Source organism: Echinops telfairi, unplaced genomic scaffold (genome assembly GCF_000313985.2).
Source record: "Echinops telfairi isolate 266 unplaced genomic scaffold, ASM31398v2 ScPeMD7_28;HRSCAF=97, whole genome shotgun sequence".
NCBI classification, from domain to species: domain Eukaryota; kingdom Metazoa; phylum Chordata; class Mammalia; order Afrosoricida; family Tenrecidae; genus Echinops; species Echinops telfairi.
Genome location: NW_022103925.1, coordinates 2,532,006 through 2,546,317, shown reverse-complemented (window position 1 = coordinate 2,546,317; position 14,312 = coordinate 2,532,006). Strand labels below are relative to the sequence as shown.

Sequence of the window (14,312 nt, the reverse complement as noted above, 5' to 3'; positions counted from 1 at the left end):
TATATGCATATGTAGATCAGTTTTGTATTCTCTGTCCTGTGCCATTGGTCTGTTTGTTTATCTGGATCCAACACTTTGTTGTATTGTCTAAGTAATTCCTATTGCTTTGTAAATAGTCTTCCTAGCCAATTTTGTGAGCCTTTCAGTAGTCTGTTTTACTTTTCAAGTTTATCTTGGATTTTCTTAGTTTGCATTTCCATATAAATTTAGGAATCAAGTGTTACAGCTCTTTCAGAATTTGTCTAGTGGGCTTTCTGTTTTTTCCCCCAGATTTCCCCCCCTCACCCCCCCCCAGTAAAACAGGAACTGCTCTCGGGAAGTGGTTCTTCCCCGCGGCTTCACTGCACATGCACTTTCTCTAGCCCTATATGGCATCCGCTTCGACCCAGCCCCCGGCATTGAGCAATGAACAGGCCAAGGTGGTCCTGGCCGAAGTCACCCAGGCATTCTCGGCCCCAGAGAACGCCGTGCGCATGGACGGAGCACGGGACAACGCGTGCAAGGACATGGGCAAGATGCTGCAATTTGTTCTGCCCGTGGCCACGCAGATCCAGCAGAAGGTCATCAAAGCCTATGGTTTCAGCTGTGATGGGGAAGGTGTCCTGAAGTTTGCCCGCTTGGTCAAGTCCTACAAAGCCCAGTACTCTGAGATTGCCAGCCTGTTGGGCAAGCTGAAGGCCCTGTTCCTGCCATCCATGACATTGCCACCCCATGGGCCTGCTCCAGGGGGCAGCGTTGCTGCCACCTGAGGGACTTGGCCTTTCCCTGTGGCCCGGGGCCACTTTGGGGAGGGAAAGACCATGTTGTTCCCAGAAGATAATAAATGTGCCTGACTCAGCCAAAAAAAAATTTAGGAGTCAGAATGTTAATGTACACACACACACACACACACAATCCAGCTAGGATTTTAATTAGGATTGTTTTGAATCGATGTATCCGTTTGGGGGAGAGTTAACTATATGATTTTAATATAAATGCATCAGCCAACTCAGCAGTGAGGATAAAAATGTCTTGGGCAACTACAGACACAAATGAGAGACTCAATGCTGCTGTCCTCAGAGGCCTGCCCAGCAGGGAGGCCTCTTGTCTTAGTGTTATCCAGAATGGCAATTTTCTTGGAAGAGCTAGCCGTAGGGGGTTGACAGTACATAAAAATACTTTGCCGAGGAAATGGTATAAGATCAACTAACTCTTCTTATACCAATTTCTTACTAACAAAATCACTTTCTAACGAACAGTTTCCCTGAATATCTTGACTTAAGCAGTCTGAGAACCCTTGAAAAAATGAAGTATTTGAATCAAATAAAACATTGGATCCGGTATTACCAACACTGGTTCACGATCAAAGGCTGTAAGTTGGCTGCAGCTCCACAGCTTTATCAGACTCTCTTTGTGGACTCCCTGACACTGATATCACATTCTTCCCATCTCCATTTTCATCGTTGGCCCCTCCGTGGCCTCCTGTTGGCAACTCCTCTCCCTCTGAACTTCTAAGGAGTCACTCTGGGGCCCTCTTCTGTTACTCTGCCACATTTCCATAACCGGTGCTTATCAAGGCTGGTTGGGTATCGGCATTGCTGAGGGCACCTCAGAAGTCTTCCCATGACCGGGTCACCCAGCCAGAGTCTACTTGGTGACTCAGCGATGAGCCCGGCACCGCTGTTGTCCAAAGTTCCCAGGGGAGCTAATGTGCAGCCAGGGCGACTTTCATCAGACTGGTCTCAGCTGGCATCCTTAGCCCGAGCCTTTCATTGAGCTCCATCCCTGTGTACCATCTGTCTGTGTGGCTTCTCCTCACCAACGGCTCACAAGCGCTTCCATCTTCATATATTTAAGATCGAAACCTTGATCTTCCCCATCATAAAACCTGTTCTTCTCCCAGTTTCCCTGAGCAATGGCCACCTCCACAGGCGCAGGGATACAACTTGCCGACCAGGAGTCACTGTGTCTTCCTGCCTTTTGCTCACATGCAGCAATGTGCCAGGGGGCCGGGGCTTGCAGAGGGCTGTGCTTGACGGCGGAAGCCCCAGCCCTGCTCGCAGGGTCCAGACCGAGCCCCGAGCGAATCTCCTCTGAGCACAGTTGAGGGATGGGAACAGCCTTGTTATCAGACAGGGAGCACTGCAAAATTGATTGTGACAGACGTCGTTAGATAAAGTGTAGTATCTTATCATTCGATCTCCCTTTTGACCCATTTTAAAGTTAAAAAAAAACTAGTAATGGGGAGGTACACATGGCCTAAACCTCCAGTGAATCCCCTCTGACCGCAGACCATTGAAAAGTGGATTATCGCAGATGCAGTTAGGTAAAAATGTAACACCTTATCGTTTGATCTCTCCTTTGACCCATTTTAAATTTGGTTCTACTTTTAATATTTTTCACTTTCTTTTTTTTAAATAACTATTTTATTGGTGCTCTTCCAACTCTTTTAACAATCCATACATCCATTGAATTAAGCACATTTGTATATATTGCCATCATCCTTTTCAAAACATTTTCTTTCTACTTGATCCCTTGGTATCAGTTCCTCACTTTTTTCCTCACTCCCCCACCCTCCCATGCTCATGAATCCTTGAAAAATTATAAATTATTATTATTTTCATATCTTACACCATCCATTGTCTCCCTTCACCCATGTTTCTGCTGTTCGTCACCCTCGGTGGGGGGTTGTTATACATCAATCATTGCCATCGCTTCCCCATATCTCCCCCTACCCTCATGGTATCACTACTCCCATCATTGTTCCTGAGGGGTTTATGTGGCCTGAATTCCATGTGTCAAGTGCTCTTATCTGTGCCAGTGTATATGCTCGGGTCTAGCCGGATTTGTAAGGTAGAACTGGGATCATGATCGTAGAGGGTGTGTGTCTTTTCTCTCTCTCCCTTTTTTTTAACTTGTTTCTGCTTTGTTTTCCATTGAGGTTTGTCTCTTTTTTACTTTGTTATTGTTGTTGTCTTTTAAGAATGTTTTTGTGTATGTGAAATCTAAAGAAAACTCACTGCCATTGAGCCATTGCTGAGTCACAGTGGCCCCCTGTGGATTTTGAAGACCGTAACTGTTTATGGGAATAGACAGTCCAGTCGTTCACCCTCAGAGCTGGTGGTGGTTTCGAACTGCTGACCCTGGAGATTGCAACCCAGTGCGTAACCACTACACCAACAGGGGTAAATCGATAGATATGGTAACTGGATTAATTGTTTCTTAGGGGTATGGCAGGGGAGGTTGGGGATAAATGTGGAGCTAATAATAGTGAGTAGAAGAAAGAAGAAAATGTTCCAAATGTTCTAAAATTGACTGTGGTGATGATTGTACAACTCTACTCAGAACTACAGAGGCGATCTAAATCCCAGACACAGTGGCATCCATCTCCAGACCACAGCAGCACCCATCCCTGGACTACAGGGACACTCATCCTGATTGTGACCCCACCCCTGACCACAGTGATAATTGCCCCAGTCTACAGCAATACCCATCCCTGGACTACAAGGCCACCATCCCAGGGTACCCCACAATCCCTAAACTATTTCAATAGTCTGTTAATGAGTCCATTGTCCTCCATTCTCAGCCAGCTATGAATGATCTTCAGAAAACCTATCTAAGATCACAATTATATCCTGATTTAGACCCATTTTGCTTAAAATCTTAAAATTCCTCTCCAGGGCCTGCAAAACTCAGCCTGACTGGGTCTGTGCCCTCTCTCAAGTAGATGGCTTGTCTTTCTCTGTCAGTCACAGTGCTCAGCCTTGGGCACCCGAGCAGCTGGGGCCTTTCCTATTTCTAGACTTTGCTCCCATTCTTGGTGTGCATAGCTCCTTATCTCTGCCTTTGCATTCTAACATCGTCTCCTCAGAGATCTTTCCTCCTCTGTCAACTCAAGTGGAACCCTCTCCCCGCTATTTTTCTCAGAACTCTTTTCTCTTTAATGACGCTTATCCGTTTGTAACTGTATAATCAATGGCTTGTTTGCATGTTTATAGTTTGTGCCCTTGCTCAAATATATCTCCCATGATGACAGGGACCACTGAGCTATAAACAGTGTCTAGCACAGAGCTGGGGTCACAGTAAATGCTTGTTGAATGAAGAAGGAAAGGCGCTGGGGCTGACTCATGACTACACGCCTAGAGCCCAGCTGGATGCATGGCACATATTTGATACTCAGCAGTCATTACCTTCATCACTGTGTGATGCCCAAGGGTAGCACTTAGTGATGTGCCTCATGTAAGCTGGTTGTTATGTCTGAGACCCAGAAAAGATGGGTGGGTTGTCCAGGCTTTGATTGGATCAAATAAACCAGCCTATTAGTCAGCATTGCTGATTCCCAGTGCAAGCCCCCTTTCTAGCACTTGAACGTTGTGATGTTCTGAGAAAAATGTGGCCTCACTGGAGAAGAAACAGAACAGGCTCCCCCGTTGTACTGGCAGGAGTAATTCCTGTTCCCCACGCCTAGTGTTTCTCCAGAGTGGAGGGATTTCCTGTCTGTGGAGGGATCCCGAGCATGAGTACAGAATCCTGCACTCCAGAGCTGTAGAAGACACGTGCTCTCCAGCCCACGGGGGACAGCTGTGAAGACTGGCCATGTGCTCGACCACAACTTTAAAGAAGTGGCTCGTGCAGGCCATATTCTCTGACCACAATGCAGTAGGAAGAAACCCATCATCAGAAAAATGCCCAACCTCCCATACATTTGCCATGCAACAGTCAAAGAAAAATCATAATGGGAGCGAGAAAATATTTGGAATGACACAATACGAAAAAGTATCAAAACTTGAGGGATTCATTTGAGATTAACAGAGCACTTACTATGTCCCAACCATTGATCAAAGCCCTGGAAAGACCCTAGGAACAAGAGTCCAGGCTATTGTCAGGCCAGCTGAGCAGGCAGTGAATACATGCCAGTAGCCTAGAAAGCACCAGACCACACGAAGGTTGAGGGGAGAGCCAGCAGGGAAGAGGAGACAGGCGTGCTGTGGTGGGAGAGTGAGAGGAGACATGATGTTAAGGAGGCTGTTCCCAGAGGCTGGCTGACGAGGTACCAGGGAGCAGGGAGCATAAGGAAATGGAGGAGGACAAGGCAGAGGTCTGGGGGCATGCTCGGCAGAAGAAGTAGATGTCCACAGGGCCAGGGGATGGTGAGGCTGAGGGAGTGACAGAGAAGAGAGTAGGAAGTGGCAAGAGAGAAACTGCTTAGGCCTTTCAAACCCTTGGGCCTTTCAAACCCTCTGCTTCATTGTGAGGGACATGGAACGCCCATGGAGAAGCTTAAGCAAACCTGTGAAAGAACCATGGTCTTTGCAGGCAGCTGGGTGGATGCAAAGTCAAGGGCGTGTGTTGCCCAGCAGAGGAAGTGGATGGGGTTGGGGAGAGAAGAAAGAGCAGTCAGAGGAAACAGAAATACCGTGTGGCAATTAAAAAAAACAACAAAAAAACGCCCCGCACACATAGGCTCCTGTTCATGTGAAAGCATCTGCCTAGGAAAACAGAAGAGGCTCTGTGTGTGTGTGTGTGTGTGTGTGTGTGTGTGTATGTGTGCGCCTCATTGCCTTCTTCTGAACTTTGTATTGTGAATTGGGTGAAGGGTCATAGAACAGTTTAATTTTCCATTCAACAATGCAGCATCACTTAGCCCACTTCCTGTTCCCGGTTTCCCCTCCTTTACTAACCCTTCTGAACTTTGCCCTTGAATGAATGCTGCCCTTCTGATCTCAAATGGCTGATTACTCTATGGAGTGTGTCCCTCTGTGGTGTAACTGTTCCACTTCTAGCACTGTCTATTTTTTTGGCTGTAAAATGAGCTACAGGGATGTGTAGGGACATCGAATTAATTAATGCGGCTCTTTTAGCCAGTCTCTAATGCCCACCAAATGATCGTTTCCCTCATGGACCTGGGTAAGTTTTCGAGGCTTGGGGGGTAGGGTGGGGGGAAGGGGGCAGAGAGAGGATCCACCTGTGAGTAATTGTTAATAGGATACATTGTGATTGCCATCTTGCTGGTATAAAAGGAGCTCTCTGAGAAGGAGAAAGAGGGAATCTCACTAACATCAAGAGCTAGGAGTGGGGTTCATCCTCTGGAACCCAAGGCCCTGCACAGTGAACCTTCTGGATCCAGAAGACATCGGAGAAGCTGCAGCAGAACCAGGAGCCAGATCACAAGACAGAGTGCTGCACATCCCAGCCCACAGAGCAAGTAAAGCTGAGTGCTTTGGGGCAGGAAGCTGGCTTGTGGAACAGGGTGCCTCTGGGCACTCACTTGGGGGAGGTGAGCATGCTGAACCAGGAAGGTTCTGTGGGAGGAAGCTTTGGGGGAGCTGAATGCCTTCAGACTGAGGATTACTGGAGTGGGGTGCCTCTGGGCACTGAATTCGGGGAGCTGGCTTGCTGACCGATGATGCCTGAATGTCATGTCTGCTGGTTGAGGTTCGCAGTGGAGTGGCATACCCTTTGGGCATTTATTAGCAGCCCTGAAGGAACTTTGTAATGTGTTCTGACTGAACCTATCTACTACACTGAGTGTCACCTGCATTGCAACCTGCTAACTTCCTTAATAAACCCTTTAATCATGAATACTGTCTGTGAGTTCTGTGTGGCCATCGCAATGAGTTATCAACTCATCAGCTAGACAAGTTGAGTGTTGTGAATGACAGAACATTGGGAGAGTTCATCTCCAGGCCTGACGGGTGACTAATGGTCACTCTCAGAGGCTCCTCCAGTCTCTATCCAACCATGAGCCTGGATCTTTTTTTTTTATGACTGAATTTGGTTCCACATTTTTCTCCAGCTTTATGCAGGACCTTCACATCTAATGTGATACCTTTCAGAGCAGTTGGTAGTGAGAAGGGGGCACGATCTAGTTCTTCTTCTCACAACACATTTTCAAGAAAGAAACGCAAATTACAGAATAATAAATGGTGGATAAATCCTCTTGCTGGGCACACATGACCCCTGTAGAGCTGTGTGCGTGCTTCTCAGGTAAAGATGCGTCAGGGGCCAGGGAAGGACGTGGCCAGACCTTTGGTGTCGGGCACCTGAGGAGGTGGCAGCTGGGGATGGGCAGCTTCACTGCCACACACTTTTTGCTGTTAACCACCTAGTGTGATTTCAGTGTGAGAAATAGCAGTTTCAAAATGAGGGTGAGAAAGGAAGGACCAAAAAGAGAAACATTTGAAAAGGAATGTCATTCCCACAATTACTTCTGAGCCTCTTGCTAACAATCTGCTGTGCTGAGTGAGTCTGGGGAGAGAAAGAGATCGCTTTGATTTGTCTTTCCAACTGAAGGTCATAACGACCACCACGAGCCTCTCAGAAAAGAAAACAAACTCACTGACTCACACTGACCCTGTAGGACAAGACAGAACTGTCCCTGAGGGTTCTGAGACTGTCAGGCTTTACAGGAATAGAAAGCCTTGTCTTTCTCTCACGGAGAAGCTGGTGGTTTCTATCCACTGACCTTGCAGTTGGCAGCCCAATGCATAACCCGCTACACCACTAGTTGACATTCCTTTTTAAAGTTGGCACTGCCTCTTTTGGTAGGGGTGGGGGACCAGCATTCCCAAACCCCACCAAAAAGAAGAGGTGCCAACTATGAAAAGGAATGGAGCATTATGTCCAAGAACTATCTCCAAATGAAATGGAAAAGGCCAGGTCTGAGGAAGTGCTGCCACAGTGTGATAACAGGGATCCGTGTCAGAAGAGACCCTGTGTGCACCTGAGGTTCCTGGGAGAAGCAGAGCAACCGTGCTCCTGAGGTGGGAAATGAGATGGCGGAAAGCAGAAGATGAGCCCAGAATAAATAGCCTGGTTTGTCCACTTAATGGAAGAAAGCAAAGCTAATATGATTTATGTCGACTGTGTCTCTGTGAGAAAAAAATAAGGTCAAATTGCCTGAATTTTGTTACAAGAAAACACATCAAAATCTGATGAGAGTTTTCTTTGCTTTCTGACATCATTGCCTGCCTGGACGAGCCAAAGGGACAGCTCAGGAAAGGGCTGTGCGGCTGCCAGCTGGTGGCAGGATAGGGAGGGAGGCATGCTCAGCCTCTGGAGGCCCAGATCTGCTCCCACTCCCGTGCAGACTGGAGGAGGCAATGCTTGGCTTTCGTGGGCATCTCCTGTTGCTGGAATGTTCTGGAATTCTGCTGGTGTCAGCTATACAGTGGACTTTCCCAGGGGCATTACTAATGCAGTCAGGGAAGAGGGGAGAAGGTGGTGATATCCAAGCCAGTTTCTCCAGGTGGACAGGGCTCTCCTCCCAGGAGCCCCTGCAGCCTGCTGTCCAGGGAGCAAGCACAGAGCTTGGTGCTGGGCCCTTGGGTGCCTGGCCCTTGGGTGCCTGGCCTTGGGGGCAAGTCTGATGAGGGTGGGGTCCATGCAGCCTCCATTCCAGTGGAATAACTTGAAGTGCAGAGATGTATGTACAGAAAATCAGGGTGAAGAAATAGAGCGATGGAGTCTGGTGGCCAGCGATAGTCCTCTGCAAGCCTGGCAGGCAGAAGCCTGTGTGCGGGTGCTGAGGGCAGAGGTTTCCCCATCCGGGAGATCACCGTGCATTGCTCCCAGTGCTGGCGAGTGTGCTCTGCTGCAGTAGAGATGGCCAGTGCCTGGGGTGGCGTGAGGCCCCAGAGGCGCAGAACCAGGCCTGCTGGGCACATGGGTGCTTGGACTGTATTCAAGTGTAAAGGGAAGTCCGTGTCCCTTTGGTGGGAGAAGAACATGATTTCATGGGTGCTTTTCAAAGATCACACTGCCTACATATCTTGAGTGATCAGCAGGGGTGTGACCAGAAGCAGAGAGACCAGTTAGAAGTCAGACAGAAGACCTGGACAGGTGGCAGCATGGCTGCAGCAGAGACAAGGCCAGCCCACGTGTGTTCTGGGTCGTGGTTAGGAGACCTGCTGTGTGGCGAGATGACAAGAACAAGAACATGAAGGATGTCTCCGAGGTTTGGGGACGGACGGAGCTGTTACTGATGACAGCAGCAGACACCAACCCTGTTGCTGTGAAGTAACTAGTAGGCTCACACTGACAGCCTTTTAGTGAGCAGCAGAGCGCCTTAGCCGCTGTACCACAAGGGCTTCTGATAGTTCTTTCTTGAGGATTTATGGGTCGGGTGTTGTCCTAAGTAATAAACACCTTACATGCACGCGCACACACATACATTCATACATATGCTCATTAACTCCTCAAAAGATTTAAATGAAGGAAGTACCAGATGAGGGAGCTTCAAAACCTTGGTGGAGAAATTCCATGATCTTTTTTTTTTTCTTCCATGACCTTTTCATTCAATTTTTCCAGCTTTCTGAAGCACCCTCATGTTGTCCTTCTTTGAGAGATCAGAAAACTGGGCAGAGAGCAGACGATACTTGGCCAGCCCCATGCTGTGGACCTGGGGTGAAAGGAGGCGGCCTTGAAAAGCAGGCTCTAGAAGGGGGCAGTTTTGCGTTCCCCTCAGCCCTTGGTTCACTCAGAAATACCTATGGAGGGTCAGGGGGCAAGACAGCCCATGAGTGGAGTCCCGTGAGCACCATGTCCTGGAAGCCTGCCGTAAAAGGGCTGCGACAAGTGGGAGAGCAAGGCATGTGGAGACGGATCACGGCAGAAAATGTTCAGGCTCCCGCCACAGAACCACCCTCCACGTCTCTGCTGACCGCTGCTGCCCGTTCTCAGTGAAATGCCTGAAGGGAGTCTGAATGTGGCTTCTACTCCACCCTCCTGAGGAGGTGGGGTTTCACTATCTCCTGACTCTTTGAAAACATATTCCTCTCAAGAAAAGGATCACTAAGTTGCCCTAAAATAATGGAAAGGTGGACACTGGTGGCTTCCCCATCATGAAACAGTGAGGAGTGACTGGCAGAAGCAAGTTAGCTTTCAGAACCAAACCCACCCAATGATCCCTTGCAGGGAATCAACCCAATCAGATGCTTCTGGAGAGTGCTTGTGTCTGACACGGAGGGGACTGGGGTGCCTGAAACCAGTTCACAAATCTAGGATGCATGTTATCAGTTCAAGAACAAAACAGTGGCCCGGGCTTACCACGGCCTCCGAGGTGGATGTGTGCTTCTGCAGCGCCGTTTTGGGCAGAGTCTTCTTCTGAGGCAGCAGGTGCAGCTTTAGTTTGCCAAACAGGATCTTCAATGAAAGCAATGGACCCGAGATAAGAGACATCAAGTCAAAGTAGCCAGCCCAAGACACACACACACCACCACCACCACCACCACCACCACCCCCCCACACACACACACACACACCCCACGCGCACACACACACAACAGCCCACCACAGCCCTGAGGTAATCTGATCTGCTTTCCTCAGCCCCGAGTGTTGCAGGGGTGGCTCTCTGTGTGTGAGAACCTGAGCACCTGGCAGACTGGTCAGATAACTGGCAGGAAATGACCTGCATGGCATGAGAACATCACCCCCCTCCCGTCCCTGGAGGAGAAACCCATTTTCAAAAAGAGCCTCGATTTCACATCACCTCTCGGAGCTGGTTGTTACTTGTCATCAGAAACTGTTCTCCTGCCACGAAATGAGCTTCTTGTTCCAACTCCTTAAGGCGAGACTGCAAATGTGATTGACACATCTCGTCAATTAGGCAATCCCAAAGTCATCTGATTTGCTCATCACATAATTTCCCCCAATACAAGCAAAGTTCATTGTGAACTGAAAATAGCCCTCAATGGACCAAAATGAACACTGAAAGTTTAGAAAGACAGAAGGGGCAATACTCAGGGAAAGGACCTAAAAGAAGTGAACACAGTGCCTAGTGCCCTGGAAGGAGGGAGGCAAAGAAGGGCTTCTCCAGCAATGCCACCCTTAGAACAAGGATGCCCACCCCTCACAGGGACTTCAATGCTACCTTCAGAACAAGGATGCCCACCATGAACTTCAATGCCACTGTTAAAACAAAGACGTCCACATCACACCATAAACTTCCAAGATCGTCCCTAAATAGAAGCGTTAGGACCAAGCGAACTGGTGACCACAGGGATAACAAGGTAGTATCTCCCCTCCTCACAGAGAGCAGTTCTCAGGCAAAAAGGGAATGAAGCCATGTGGAGACACAGCCTGGGCTGAAGGGTGGAAGGTGTGGTTGACCCAGGAGTCCCTGGGAATAATGTTCCTACCCAGCTGACCTAGGCCCTGGGCACAGCAGTCAGACCTGCGGAACTGACCTCACATTCAGTCGGAGCTGGGAGAAAGGCAGAGCAGGGGCAGGACTCTGAAAAGAACGAACCAAAGAAATGAGGGAGAAGGGCGGCCATCGGCCAAGTGTGTGGGGATCTGTCCTCCCCTCCCCACGGCAGTAGATGAGAGCAACCTGAGACTGAAGTTCTGAAGGAGGGTGAGCGAAGGGCCGGGGAAACTGAGAGGGACAAGCATGCTACCAGCACATGTTGTTGTTAGTTGCCATCATGTCAGTTCCTGTGTGTGCATGACAACCCCTCATAGGGTGTTCAAGGCTGTGACCTTCTGAAGGCAGAGGGTGCCTCTATGAGGGTTTGAACCACTAACCTGCCAGCTAGTGGCCACGTGCTTAACCATTTGCCCCATCGAAGGACTCCTTACAAAGCGATAATACTAAGCAGCAAAAAAACCAAAAGAATCCAGAAACTATTGCTTCAGTTAAAGTCCATCCAAACTCTATAGTCAAAGAAATAAATGAAAACAAGAAAGAACGAAAACAAGGAACAAAACATTAGAAAGAGATAGAGAGTTGCTTCAGGCACAAGTCATGCATTAAAAAAACCAAACAGCTGTGATAGTTAGGGTTTATTGTGCCAACCTGGTTGGTGAACACATGCAGGATTAATTGAAGGGTGGAGAGATAAATAGCTCAGCAAGTCTCGCGTGTCCTGTATCTTGCTCTCTGATGGTCGGACCAGTTGCCTTAGCTAGTTCTTTGCCTCAGCTGGCAAGCCTCACTTCCTGGGAGACATCCCTGAGGAGAAGCCACATGGACCTACCCTGATGCAGCCCTGGGTGCTGGAGCAGCCGTGTGGAGACCCCTGCCAGCGCTGAGATGCTTACATGCTCACTGATTCGGCTTTCCTCCTGTAGTCGGCGTCATTGTGTGTGTTTTTTGAGTTTGAGGAGGACTTTATAGATTGATGTCAGGCTAATGTCGGACTAAAGGGCTTGGACTGGACTGGGTTGGGATGCTTAATGCATAATTACCCTTTATATAAAACTCTCTCTCATATATATATATATAATGAGTGTTTATGAATTTTCTTTAGCCTACCCAGACCAACACACCACCTCACTGCCATCAAGTCAATCTGACTCATAGTGACCTTATAGGACAGGATAGAACTGCCCCTGTGGGTTTCTGAGACTGTAACTCTCCACGGGAGCAGAAAGCCTCATCTTTCTTCATGGAGCAGCTGGTGGATCTGAACTGCTGGCCTTACAGTTAGCAGTCCAGCACATAACCCACTATGCCACCAGGGCTCCTATAAGTCACACATTAGGAAATTTAAAATTTTGGTACCAAACTGATTGAATTCAAAGAATCCAAAAGGGAACGAGGAATCTAAGACCAAAGGAAAGTCAGTGCATTTGAATTATGGTGCTAGAGAAGAATACTGGAAGTACTGTGGACTGCCAAAGGACAAACAAGTCCGTCTGAGAAGAAGTACAGCCAGTGTGTTCCTTAGAGGCAAGAATGGCAAGACTTCCCATCTTACATACTTTGGACATGTTGTCAGGAGAGACCAGTCCCTGGAGAAAGACATCATGTTTGGTCAAGTGGAGGGGCGGTGAAAAAGGAAGGCCCTCAAGGAGATGGAAGGAATGGTGGCTGCAACAATGGGCTCAGGCACAGGAACAATTGTGAGGATGGTGCAGGACTGGGCAGGGTTTCATTCGGCTGGGCATAGGGTCGCTATGGGTCAAAATTGACTCAATGGCACCTGATAGCAAAAATATGGCTATGGGCCAGCAGCGTGGTCTAATTGGCAGCTCAATTGGCCACAGTCCTAGGGCTTGACTGGTAAGGAGGGCCTCCAATGCCTCACCCTTGGTGCCCACAGACCAAATGAACTCAGCTAGCCAGCCTGGACTTCCTAACTTGATGGCTGTGCTGGAAGACGCATGGCCCAGTGAGTTCCAATGTTTTTCAAACACCTGCTTGCTTCCATTCCTGATAGTCAACTGCCCCACCAAGAAGACCCCACTGAAGGTGGGAGGGGAATGGATAGGACATGGATAAGAGGCCATGTGGGGATGACCACTGTAACCATGGACTGGCCTGCCCTCTGGTCAGGAGGATCCATGTCACTCTGACATGCAAGGGCTCCAATCACAGCAACAGGCCTGTGTGCAACGGTGTACCCTTTAGACCCAGAGACAACCTTCTAAGTAAAAGATCAGCTTTCTCTTCCCATGCCCCCTGTCTCTCCGCATTGCATGCCTCACAGGCAACAGCCAGATCCAACACAAGAGGAGTTTTCCCTGAGGTGCGGCCTGCATCACCTTGCATCTCATTAGGTAAGAAGAGAGTGATGTGAGTAGAAAATGAGGGGCCTCAGTACCAACAAGAATGAAGTATCAAGCTTTGACCACACCTCATGGTGGCGGTGGGTTGGGCGTGGTGTGGCGGTGGCTGACCTGTGAGGCTGGTGGGCGCCTCTGCATGACCCCGGCTCTGCACCCCTGATGCTGGCTGGGACGATAGTGAAGTATTTCCTGGGCCAGAGCATGCTCCCGAATCCCTAGGACCAAAAGTTCGCCACCTTCTGGCAGCAGTACCCGAATCCCTACTGCAAGCATGTCCTGACAGAAGACATAATGACCCTTGACCAGCAACTCCTGTCCAGGCGACACCTGACCAAGACCAACAGGATGCCCCGCTGGGACAAGCGACTACTTCCTGCCAATGTTGCTCACTCGGTGTACATTCTGGAGGACTCCATTGTGGACCCACAGAATCGGACCCTGACCACCTTCCCCTGGCCATCAACCATGCCTGGCTAGTGGTGATGGAGGAGCCCCGTGTTTCCCCGCTTGAACGCTGACAACAGTGGCTGGACCGAAATCCGGCGGGAAGCCTGGGTCTCCTCCAACTTGTTAGGTGTCTCCCGAGCTGTCCAGGAATTTGGTCTGGCCCGGTGTAAGAGCAATGTGACCACGGCGATGAAGGGCTTTGAGCACACCCTCGCCAAGCTGCAGGGGGAGGCCTCTTCTAAGACGCTTGTTGAAACCGCCAAGGAAGCACAGAAAAGGCAAAGGAGACGGCACTGGCAGCTACCGAGAGGGCCAAGGACCTTGCCAGCAAGGCAGCCACCCAGAAGCAGCAGCAGCAGCAGCAGCAGCAGCAG

The 14,312-nt window shown here is 49.2% G+C and overlaps 2 protein-coding genes and 1 non-coding gene across 4 annotated transcripts in view; 2 read left to right on the top strand and 1 right to left on the bottom strand.

Moving 5' to 3' along the window:
• POLN (DNA polymerase nu) overlaps positions 1–14,312 on the bottom strand; it is a 200,207-nt gene that overhangs the window by 119,393 nt on the left and 66,502 nt on the right. Inside the window, exons 9-10 of the mRNA XM_004715106.3 lie at positions 10,469–10,552; positions 10,027–10,122 (exon numbers count right to left, since the gene is read on the bottom strand). Of these exons, the coding sequence (XP_004715163.3) occupies positions 10,027–10,122; positions 10,469–10,552 (180 nt within the window). The remainder of the gene's footprint in view (positions 1–10,026; positions 10,123–10,468; positions 10,553–14,312) is intronic.
• On the top strand, positions 216–279 carry LOC115869485. Its single transcript, XR_004046216.1, has one exon. It is a non-coding gene; the product is annotated as a U7 small nuclear RNA (small nuclear RNA).
• Positions 369–749, top strand: LOC101658208 (protein C10-like). 2 transcript variants are annotated; one of them, XM_013007837.1, is made up of 2 exons: positions 369–510; positions 598–749. In XM_013007837.1, the coding sequence occupies exons 1-2, from the start codon at positions 369–371 to the stop codon at positions 747–749; spliced, it is 294 nt and encodes a 97-aa protein (XP_012863291.1). The 2 variants fall into 2 exon arrangements, with proteins under 2 accessions (XP_012863291.1, XP_004715129.1); XM_004715072.2 differs by having other exon boundaries at positions 369–749.